General features: G+C 50.7%; 1 protein-coding gene across 1 annotated transcript in view; it reads right to left on the reverse strand.

Annotated features, from left to right (window-relative positions):
* Positions 1–11024, reverse strand: part of NALF2 (NALCN channel auxiliary factor 2) — a 29521-nt gene extending 18497 nt beyond the window's left edge. The window contains exon 1 of the mRNA XM_037133081.2: positions 10161–11024. Coding sequence (XP_036988976.2) covers positions 10161–11024 — 864 coding nt within the window. The remainder of the gene's footprint in view (positions 1–10160) is intronic.
* Between the last annotated feature and the right edge of the window lie 1064 nt (positions 11025–12088).

Here is a 12088-nt window from a genome sequence, read left to right on the forward strand (position 1 = left end):
ATAAAGAGGTAGCAAATCAGCCACTAATTTGCTGTGTGACTGTGAGCAAAGTACTTTCCCTCTCTGGGACTCAATTTGGATCCTAAATAAAGGTCCCTAGGGTGACAGCATGTATGGGGCAGAAGACAGTGACAAATATTTTAAAACTCAAACAGTCCTGCAGGCAAATCTCAGATCTGCTCTTACCAGTAACAAAACCTTGAGCAAGTTACTTAAACTCCCTGATCTATGCTTTCCTCATCTGCCAAAATGGAGATAACAAAAGCACCTACCTATCCTTACCTTTCTGTAAGTGATGTCAGTAAAGCAATTAGCACAAGGCTTTGCCTATAGTATAATTACACTGACACAGATTGGGCAGTACCATTCATTGCCTTCTGGCAGTCAAATCCCTGGATTTGACCTGGATTCAAATCCCAGCTCCAAGTCTTACTAGCAGAATGACCTTGAGTTAGTTACTTTCCTCTCTGAGCTTGTCTTCTCCTATGCCAGGTGGAGATAAATACAAATGCACCTCACAAGGCAGATGTAAGAATTAAGTGAGATAAAGTATATAAAAAGTGGCCGACATAATTCCCTTTACCCATTTCCTCTTTCATCTCTAAGATTCAAATAACAAATGAAAATAAACTGTCACAAATGTGATCAGAAAAGGTTAAAACCATTAATACATATTATAGAGTACATACAAATCAATAAGAAAAACACAAGGCATGAACAGACAATTCACAAAACACACTATACAAATGGACTATAAACAAGAAAAATGAATGTTTGACTTGAGGAATGTGAATTAAAAAACAACACTATATCATTTTCAACTCCAAATCAGTAAAGTTTCAGAAATATGATAATACTGAAATAGAGTGGTAAATTAATCCCACATTTCTGGTGAGTGTATAAATTAGAATAATTCTTCTGGAAAGAAATTTGGTAAGAAAGAAATCTGCATGCCAAAAGCCTTAAAAAGGTTAATGCTCTGATCCTGTAAGACTAGTCACAAATGTTCACACTGCAGAATTCATGTTTACACTCCTATTTGTATTCAAAACCAAGGGAAGAAAAATGCACGCAGATGTTTCTGTAGCTCTGAGAGAGGAGCTCTACAAATGGTTAACATTAGCGACCTCAGGGCAGTGGGACTGGGAAGGTTACTAATGTTTTCTTTACAAGCGTCTGTATTGTTAGATTTGGTGCAATGAGTATGCATTATTTTGTGACTTAAGAAACTCAGACAAGTAGAGAAATAAGAAAAAATAATTGAGATAATATTTATTTAAAAGAAAGGAAACATGGGTCTGACAAAGATTTATGAACAAAGATAGTCACAGCATTATTTATAATAGTACAAATTGGCAGTAAAAATATCTTAACAACAGAGGACTATACTGCACTATATAAAAAGTGCACTATACTCATGTGATGAAATATTGCACACTCATTAAGAATGATGATTACAAATATTTAATTTCATGGAAATATGCTAGGTATAACTTTTAATAAAATGTTAAAAAGAGCAGGTTTAAAAAACTATATGTTTTCAGCCCTGGCTGGTGTAGCTCAGTGGGTTGAGCGCGGGCCTGCGAACCAGACAACCGCTGTTCGATTCCCAGTCAGGGCACATTCCTGGGTTGCAGGCCAGTTCCCTGCAGGCCAATTCCCAGCAGGGGACGCATGAAAGGCAACCATACATTGATGGTTCTCTCGCTCTCTCCTTTCCTTCCCCTCTAAAGATAAATAAATAAAATTTAAAAAAAACTATATGTTTTCAACTATGTAAAACTATATAGTCACACCTATTAGGATAGCTATTATAAAAAATGAAAAATAACAAGTGCTGCTGAAGATGTGGACACATTGGAACCCTCGTGCATTTCTGGTAAGAATATACTGGTATAATGGTGTAGCCACTGTGGAAAACAGTATGGTGGGTTCTCAAAGAGTGAAATGCAGAATTACCATGTGATCCAGCAAGTCCACATCTAGATGTATACCTTGAAGAATCTGAAAGCAGGGATTCAAACAAATACTTGTATACCAATGTTCATAACAGCATCATTCACAAGAGACAAAAGGTGGAAGGAAATGAAAACATATGTCCACATAAAAACTTGTTAATGAATGTTCATAGTAGCTTATTCATAATTGCCCAAAAGTGGAAACAACCCCAGTGTCCATACAAATGAATGGATAAGGAAAATGTGGTATATCCAGGCAATGTGATGTTAATCAACCATAAAAAGGAATGAAGTCCTGATCAAATATTGATCCACATTATAGCATGGATGCACCTTAAAAACATTATGTTAAGTGAAAGAAGCCAGACACAAAAGGACAAATAGTGTGTGATTCCACTTATATGGGGTACCTAGAATAGTCAACTTTATAGAGATGGAAAGTAGCATAGAGGTTACCAGTGGCTGGGGGGAGGGAGGGGAGTTACTGCTTAATGGGTATAGAGTTTCTGTTTAGGAGAGTAAAAATGTTTTAGAAATGGATAATGGTGATGGTTGTACAATACTGCAAATGTACTTAATGCCACTGGATTTGCGCATTTAAAAGTGGATAAAATGGTAAATTTTATATGTATATTTTACCACAATAAAAAACTAAAAGGATTATATATCTATTTCTATATCTATCCATCCATCCATCTATCTATCCATCTACCACAAAAGCCATATCAGGAGGAAATACACTATAACATTAACAGTGTTTTTGAGAACGTCTTCCTCTTATACTTTTATGTTGCAAAATTTCTCAAAGACCCTTTTTTTGTAATTGGAAAAAAAGACACTTTTAAAAGATTCTGAGTCTGTAATAATTCTGAAGGATTAAGATGTTTGGAAGCTTTAGTTGAGTTCAATACTAAGCAGATGGCTCACCTTTCACAATCAGCCAGGTAGCCATACTATCTACTGAAAATCAAACAAAAAGACAGGAAATGCTACCCCCACTACTATCAAGCATTTCTCTCTAGGTAAAACTTGGTGAGTTGGCACTTCCTTCTACCCCCAAGAGAAGCCTAGCCATCCCAGGCCAGAGCTCACCTAAACCCCCCCTGGCATGGGAACTACTGTATTTTGCCATGGATAATGTGCACCCACGTCTTTGTGCTCAATATACATGGGATTATTGTGCCTATCATTACACCCTTGTATAATGCACATCTTTATTTTTCCCTCAAAAATTTGGGCAAGAAATGGCAAAGCCCAGGCCAGGCCTAAGCAAGCTCTGGGGTTACAAGGTGTCACTGTTTCCCCTTTAACCTCTCCCAGCAGGTGCTGGACCAGGCTTGGGCCTGCACTAGGCTTGCCTAGGGGACGTTCTCTCCTGCCCCAGCTGATCCTTCCAACAGATGGAAGCTGAGACTATAACAGATACCTTCTCTCCAGACAACAGGAGCCTGGCTCCTCCCATCTCATTTGCAGAGCCTGCAGAAAAAAGGAGGGAGTACATATCTCCCTTCCTCATGCCTTCTTCCATCACTGTCCCAAGAGGATACTGGTGATTGGCACTGGGTCTCAAGGACATGAGACTAGGGTATTGAACAAAGAGGATGTTGGTAGGTCTCCACTCTGGATCTGAGATGCTCCAGGGGGCCCCTACAAGCTACCAAAGGCTCTGCTGGACTTCACCTGCCACCAGTACAGCTTCCCACACCAGTCTCTCAGCAGCCAGCTGGGCATGGATTGCCTCAGGCAGCTGGGGGAGATTATTAACATTTTTATACATGCAAGCACTAGGGAAAGAACAGACATTCCTAAATTTATATTATAATCCTCCCACATTTTAGCTATGTAGTCTGGGTAGGGCACTTTTCCTCACTGAGCCTCAGTTTTCTCACTTGTAAAATGGGGATGATTATAGTATCCGCCTGCTAGGATGATTGTCAGAATGAAATGAGATTATGGACTCATACAAAGACCCTAGCATCTCCCAGACATTCCAAAGCTCACCGATTCCTTTCCCCCTTCCCTTTCTTAGCCCTTTCGTCTTTGGTGCCACCCTGTCCAGCCTTCTGACCCCAGGACTTGTGGTTTAGATTCCAGCTCCTCTCTCCAGAATCCATTCGAGTGGGTGCTTTGGCCCTGGCAGCCCATTACCCCATACTGACTTATTCCCTTTCTGGGGCCAGCTGCAACTCACCTGGTGCCCTTGCTCTCTCTTTTAAGCACCTGCCTGACTCAAGGTGTCAAGATTCAGGCTTTTCTGAATCTCCTCTTATGCTCATAGAAAAAGAAAGTCTAGTCCAGTGTCTCTGCTCTGCATGACCACAGGAACACAACTCATGTGTCTCCCAGAGATCTCCCAGGTCAGCGGCATCAGAGCATGGTGCTTCTGAAAGCCTGTATTTGTCTAGACCCTTCACAGGCTGCCCCTGGCTGTCTAGCAAACACCTGCAGATGGAATCCGCATGTGCCTCAGGCATGAGCTGAGGACAGGCAGGTCTGATGCCCAGTGTGCATGGGTGCACAGCAGGTAAACAGCCTCAGATGGTGGGAACACAAATGAACTGCCCCAAGGGAAAATATTTTCTGGCACAGACTCTCACCCTTGAGCCTGCTGTGCTGTCCTCCACACCCAACTACATACTCGGAAAGGCTGCAGGTGCCCTTTCCCTGAGGTCCTGATGCCTGGGAAGGAGACCACCATGTACCTACATGTCTCAGAAGCACTCTCTGATGCTTGTGATGTGTTTGGAGACCCGTGAACCTCCTTTACTCTCAGATCCACCATTGTTTTTTCTCTTTCCTCACCCCCTACACCACTGTGTTCAGCAGACTCTTTTAGCCAGTCCATGAGATTGGGTGGGAGACTGCTAGGTTCCTTTCCTTCATTTAACTCCTCTTACCCCTCACCTTCAGGAGATACCAGTGTATGCCTCTTGGAGGTTCCCGTTGCTATGGTGACAATAGTAGCCAGGAACCAGTCATGAAGAAGGTTGTGTGTCTGTGCGAGTCTGTGTGTCTAAGTGTGTGCACGGGTATACATGCACATGTTTACCTGGAGTATGGAGGAGAGAAGGGATGGAGGAGAAAAGAGCAAAGAGGGAAGGGGAGGGATAAAGAGGACAGGAAAAGAGAGGATCAGAGGAGGCATGGAGAAAAGTGAGGTGAAGTGTGAGTGGGGTGGGAGGAGTATGAGGGGTGAGGAGGTATGGAGGTGTCAAGGGCAAGAGGTGCAGTGCCAGGAGAGTTGGGGGTAAGTACTGGGGGTAAAAGTTGGGAGGGGTGTGAAGAAGAGGGGAGATGAAAGGAGTGGAGATGGATGGGAGACAAGATGGGTCAACTGTTAAGACAGAAGAAGGGCAGGGAGTGAGGGGGAGGGGGAGGGAGAATGGGATGTGGTGGAGGCAACTATTGGGAGGAGTGGAGGTTGGAGTGGAGCTGTAGGTAATGGACTAGATAGTGAGGTGTGGACTGTGGTTTTGAAAGGGTCTAGGATGATCTTTGATTAGAAGACTGGGGGGGGGGGCTGTGCCATCCAGTGGTATGTGGATGGAGGGTGTTGAATGTGGGCAACAATTTGGCAGGAATATGAGGGGTAATAGTGGAAATGGGTTAGGGACCTGGAGAGGTGTGGGCCAGGTAAGGACACTTCTCCGGCCCACGTTTAACCCACTATATCCTCATTTGAGCTAGAAATGTGGCCTCTTCTCTGTCTCTGCCCCTTCTAGGAAACTCCATGCTCAAATTATTGGGCAGTGAGCTTCTGTGGGCCCTCCCCAGAGGAGGCTTTGACCTGATTCCCAGGAGGCAGCTTCTTGATTGCCACTCCCTCCACCCCCCAAAAGAGACCAGAGCACCTTCTCTGCCCGCACCAACCCTGTGTCAGGGAGGCTGACTGTGGGCCTGCGAGCTTGGATGACAATAGGGACCACTGGCCAACTTGGGGCTCCTGCCTTTTGCCCAGTGCCCTGAGCTCCTTGCTCTCAGCCCCAGTGTTAGCCCTGGCAGGAAAGCTGTGGCAGGTGGGAGGAGAGAGGAAGGCAGCGAGGCAGAAACAGTTGCCAGCCAGCGTGAAGAAAGAGCAGGGCCCCAATGGGTATGGGCAGAAGGTAAGGCACTGGCTCTGGCAGCCACCACCCCCCTGCCCTTGTGTGGGTGTTAGGCCACCTTTCCCAGCTCTTCCCATTTAGCGCTGCTGTTTGGGGAGCAGGCTCTGCTCAGGGGCCTAAACTCTGGGCTGAAACAGACCTCAGAGGTCACCTAGTCCAACTCTTCCCATCTGGAATTAGAGTTTTCTCTACAGCATTTCCTCCAGGGGTCTGCCCGAATCAGGCCAGACAGTTACTGGGAACAGGAGCTTCCCTCCTCCTAAGGCAGTCTAGTACCTCTTTGGAAGAAAACAAAAAACCCAACTGTTAACTGAGTAACTCTGCTGGGCCAGAGCCAGGTACTTTGCAGACTTCTCATTAATAATGGCCTCACAGGGCTGAGGTTCATTTTACAGATGAGAAAAGTGAGGCTTTGAGGGGGAAAAGTCTGTAGCTTGTCACATAGATAATAAATGAAAGAGTTGGGTTCAAACCCAGGACTTTGTAACTACAAAGTCCCCTGGGGCTAAGCATGACATGTCTCTTCTTATGCACCGTGACAACTCCTCTGAGGTCAGAAAGTAGAGACCAAAGCCTCTTCTTCAGGTGAAACAGCTCCTTCAACTCTGTCCAGGAGAACCCGGGTACCAGCCTCCTCCTGACCTGCTCAGTGTGAGACCCAGAACCAAACACACCACCTTCCATGTGGGTTTGGTGAGTTCAGAATAGGGCAGAACTATCACATCCTTCCTTGTCACTAACCTTTACTGTTGTGACCCAATGGCTGGTAAGAGATGAAACCTATCCTTCTCTTGGGCTTCTAGCTCCTCTTTGATCAGAGCTATGAGAGAATAGGCCAGGGATCTATTCCCATCTCTACCACTTCCCTCAGTTGCAATGCCCTGAGTTAGAAGGGGGGAGGGCAGAGGTGAGGGAAGAGGCAATCTGAACCAGGGAGGCACATGGTGGGGCTGGGAGGATGGAGAGCTATGGGGAATCAGGTGGTTGTCCAGTAATCCTAGACAGGGCCATGAGGGCTGGGGGGAGGGGATGGAAAGTGTTTTGGGGTGTATACACAGGGAGATAATGGGGTGGAGTGTGGCCTTGGGGTTGGGAGAGGCCAGGGTGGGGATGGGCATGGCCTAAGTTAACAGCACCCAGCTGTGCGAGAGGAAGTCAGTCGCACATTAAGCAAATGTTGCAATTGGTACTAAATTGGGAGGTGTCACAAGCGGCAGTGAGGACAGGTATGCTTCCTGGGGCCCTGTGTGGCCCAAAACAGGGGCAGACATCACAGAGGGAGAGAACAGGGTTTCTGGGGCTGCTCAGGAAGGATCTGACTGAGACACTCAGGACAGGGTCCCAAGGATGGGGGTCACCTGGCCCTGAAGCCGATCCAGCCACGCTTTCCAGAAGTAGAGGAAGCCCCCTCATCCTGGCCTGGGGCTGTGGGCTCTCCATCCAGGAAAAGCTTTGAGGATCCTCATCCACTCCAAGGGATCCCATTTGTGGTTGGAGCTGAACAGGCAGGCTCAGTGTATGGGGGTAGGATCAGGGATTGGCAGAGAAGGCCTGGTATGTAAGTGGGATGATGGGATGAAGAGAGGGGGCTGCTGGAAAGAGGAGGGCAGGGATGTCTTCCCTTAGTGCCCATAGTACAGCTGGAATTGAGAGCCCCTTAGATCTAGGCCTTCCTTGAGGGACAGAGCATTGAAGAGGGGTGGGAAAGACAGGAGGGAAACTATGGAGCTGGCACTGCCTGTCTCCTGGCACAGCAGGCAGCAAGAGAGCAAGCAGAGTTCATTTGAGAGGGAGAGCAAGAGACAAAGGAGAGAAGGGAGGGCCCTGGCCACTGGGAACTTGATGGGAGGCCCTAGCAAAAAAAACCATGGACTTAGCACCAGAACCTGTGGGTCGGAGGCCTGGGACTCCTGCTCATTTGCTGAGTGATCTTAGGGCAGACTGCTTGATCCCCTTGCACCTCAGTTTCCTCATCTGTAAAATGGGGATAATGATGCCAGTATGACCAGTCTCCTTGGGCTGATGTGGTCCCATAATATATGGGAGAGAGGTTAAAATCCTAGCCATGACACCAATGTCAGGTGTTATGTTATTATTTCAAAATACTGTCAGCTACCTCTTTCCATTCTCTCACATGAAAGACTCAGGATGTGGACAGAGCAAGGATTATTATTCAAGTTTTACAATCAACGAAGTGAAAGCTTAGAGAATAGCAGTTGAGGAGTGGCAGAGGTTGATGAGGCCTGAATCCTGGAGATCAGTGTCTTTCTCCTACACCAAACTTCTTGGTAAAAATCATCAACACAAGTGATTATTATTTAGTGCGGGATCAGACACAGCTTGAAGCCAACTATAACATGGGGAAAACCTCATGGGGAAGTTGTGGTGTGGTCTCTCATTCATTCTGGTAATTATTGAAGAAAAGGAAAGTTGTGACTGCGGGGTCAAATTGAGGGCCATAAAAGACCCATATTCTTTATTCCTTCTGCTAGTGGACCACGTCTGTCTGTTCCTACTGAATGTGTGGATCTGTGGCTGACATCAAGACTGTGTGTCTCTATCTATATGACAAAATGTGTCCTCTTCATGTGACAGGACTTCTGTCTTTGTGTCTCTAACATTGTGGGAATATGTACATGTGTGATAGGGTGTCTGCTTCTATGGCACTGCTTGGTGTAACAACCCCTCTGTGTCTCTGTGTGACTTTGCCCCAGGTAGTGGTGCTGGTGTATGGCAGTGTGTCTGTGTGTGTATCTGTCTGTACACCTTTAAGAAATGGAATATCTCATTTGGTAGTGTGAGTGAGGCAGTGAGTCAGCTGAGGCTGAGAGAGGTGGGAGGGAGACAGCTAGGTTACGAGAACAGGAAAAAGGAGAAAGAGAAAGTGAAGTCAGGAGCAAGGAGCTAGCCCTTTCCTCCCCAGTCCCCTGCCTAAATCCCTAAGGAGCCCACCAAGAACATGGAATCCTGCGGAAGTCCACAGGAGCCATGTCAGACTAAAAGAGGCACTTTCTGCCCCTACCTGAAGCCTTGGTGGGAGACAAGCTAGACTAAGGGACAATTGTCTCCCTCTCCAGCTCTCAGCCCCTCCACTTGAGGACAGGTGAGGCCACCACCCTACCCCATCTCGTTGTCACTTGACCCTTTGACCTTGCTGTTCTCTTTCCTCCCAAAGCCAGGCCACCTGGCCAGACTGAGCCAACAGGGCAGAAGCACCTTGTCCCAAATGTTTACAGCCCCTATATACCTACTGTCCGCAGCGACCCTCCTGAGGGTCAAGAAGTTTCTCAACTGAGCCCTGCTATAAGCAGGCCCATTCTGCAGCGGCCTTGTCTCTCTTCTGGATTCCTGTTTCCAGCAGCCAGAAAGCCAGCTGTCCTCCCACTGCCACCCCTGGGTGCTGGGAAGGCACTGGGAGTTGGGTAATGCACCAGTCTTCATTGGCCCTCCCACAAGTTGCTGTGGTCTGTTCCCAGCTCCTTCTTTTGTCATGGGAAGAGGAGCTGGCAAGCAGCTTCTCCTTGGGAGAAGACAAGCAGGCACCCCTGGGCTCCACCTGCCTGGTCTCTGACCCACCACCTCAGGTCATATAAGGTCAACACCGTGGTGTTCCCCACCAGCAGGGTGCCCCTCCTCCAGCCCATTCATTCACAAGGACCAAAGGGCGAAGGCTAGGCTGCCAATATTCTTCCTTCCACCTTTGGCGTTCCCCCTGCGCCAGCCAGTTCCAAGACTTTGAGTTCCAGCCCAAGAGGGCACCGCTGGCTGAAGATGGAGGCTGGGAGGGCCAGATCCCTCTTTTTACACCTTTGCCAGCCCAGGACCCATGACCCCTCCCTACTCAGGTGGGGCGGGGCACCAGGAAGCCCCAGTCAGACCATTCCCAACCCCGGAATTAATGGAAGTTGGACAGGCAGTGACCTGACCTGAATCCCTGAGGCCCCTTCTCTGGGGCAGGTACCAAAGTAGCACTTATAGTGCAGCACCAGGAACAGTGAGGGAGAGAGGAAGAGGTGTGGTGGCCAGAGAGCGAGACCTCCTTTTTTCCCAGTCCCACTGCCACCGCTCCCGCCACGTGGCTGCGGATGCCAGAACCTACCTTACAGCCTTTCGTGCAGGATCGGATTGAATACTCTTCCGCCTGTAAGTATTTATGCAGCACGAGGTCGAACTCGTCATATTTTTCCTGAGCATGTCGGTCGAGCCGCTGGTACGCCTCGATACAGTTGCTACACACCTCCCAGGCCCCGGAGCCCGGACTGGCCACCACGGCCAGCAGGTCCCCCAGGAGGGTATCCAGGCTGCAGTCCAGGCTGTCGGGGCGGTCCATGCCCAGCAGCAAGTCCCAGACCGTGTAGGTGTCGCAAAAGGAGAGAGTGAAGTTCCGAAAGTGGCCTTTGAGCAAGTTTTTTTTGGCGGAGGAGAACTCAGCCGGGGCACGAGAAGGAGAGTCAAGGGGCCACAGAGGGGGTGCTGGGGTAGTCGGTTCGAAAAGTCTCTGCAAAGATTGCAATTTGGTGCAAGCTGCGTCCAGCCCCGTGGGCTCTGGGAAGCCACCGCAGTCCCGCCTGGGACCGGCGGCAGCGGGGGCGGCTTTGGTCAGGTTGCTGTACCGGGGACCGCAGGTGCCCGGGGACACGTTGGGATCACTGGGTGGCGGTGGTGGCAGTGGCAGCACCGCAGGAGGAGGCACCGGCTGCCGCTCACGGTCGGTCCCCCAGGGCGGCCGCATGGTGCTGCTCAGCTCCCTGGCCCGGGGCCGGGCCCCCGCGCACAGCCACAGATGGTCAGCGAGCAGTACAGTGAAGAAGAGCAGGGACGCCAGGGACAGTCGCCATCGCTGCGCCCGCTCGGAGTCGGCGCAAGGTTTGTCGCTCGGCCTGGGAGCCCAGCAGCAGCAGCAGCAGCAGATAGTCAGCGCAGCAGCGTCTTTCCCGGGCCACATCCAAGCGCCCCTGAACATATTTCAGGGGGGTTCGGGCTGGCGGGAGCAGACAGGCGCGAGGCGGGACGGCAGTCTCCGGTGGGCGAGCGGGCTGCGCGCCGCTCCGCGCTCCTCGGCGCCGTCCAGGCTCTACCTTGGGGGCTGCATGGTGAGGCAGGCCAGACGGCCCGGGGACCCCACTCAGGCCGGAGTTGTGGGGCGCTCTCGTGCCGTCCTCGCGCCCCTCCCTCGTTCCTTGGCTTGCAGTCCAGGCGTGGCTAGGCGCTGTCCGGCATCCCGGTGGAAGGCGGTGCGGGGCACTGGGGCGGTGGCGGCTGCGGTGGCAGCGCCCCGCTCCTCATAGTGTCGGGCCCCTCAGCTGCTCTCTGCTCCGAGACACTCCACTCTGCACCGGCGGCTACCCTCCTCACACTCCGTTCTGACCGGCTCCGCTCAGCGCAGGTCTGCGCCCCTCAGCGCCGCCGTGCGGGCCCGGCCACCGCGCTCTACTCCGCTTGCTAGCCCCACACTGCTCCTGCCCGTCCGCCAGCTGCCCGTCCGCCAGCTGCCAGCTCCGCGCCGCTCCCTGCCTCACTCGCGCCCTCCTAGGCCCGCCTGCCTATCGGCTGCCCAGCCCTTCGGGCTTTGCTCGCGCTCTCGCTGTTCCTCGGGCCGGTCCCGGGCCGGCTGCGCTCCGGCAGCTTGCCTGCTGCTCACGGAGTTCCGGCTCGCGCGGGCCACCTGGCTCCCAGCAGCGCCACAGGCACCGGACGCGGACGCAGGGCTTTACTTAGTGCGCTTCTCCTTTCCACCTCTCATCCGCACCGCCGTGGCGGCTGCCGAGCGGCACAGCCCCATGGTTCGCTGGCCATGCCCCCTCAGTCTGTCGCCATCTTCCGCTGTGCGGAGAACACCTTGAGAGCCCGTGTGCGAGTGTGTTTGGGGGGAGTGGGGCGGAGAAAGAGGCACGAAGAGGAGGAGGGAGCGGGACTGGGGCCCCGACTGCGCCTGCGCCTCAGGACTCCTTACCCCCCCCCCCCACCCCAGCCCCCGCCGACCGCAGCCTGTGTTGTTTGGGGATGTTTCCAGTCCACCCCCAACTC

The sequence above is a fragment of the Artibeus jamaicensis genome, unplaced genomic scaffold, assembly GCF_021234435.1.
Source record: "Artibeus jamaicensis isolate MK-2021 breed Jamaican fruit bat unplaced genomic scaffold, CSHL_Jam_final scaffold_2375, whole genome shotgun sequence".
Lineage (NCBI taxonomy): Eukaryota > Metazoa > Chordata > Mammalia > Chiroptera > Phyllostomidae > Artibeus > Artibeus jamaicensis.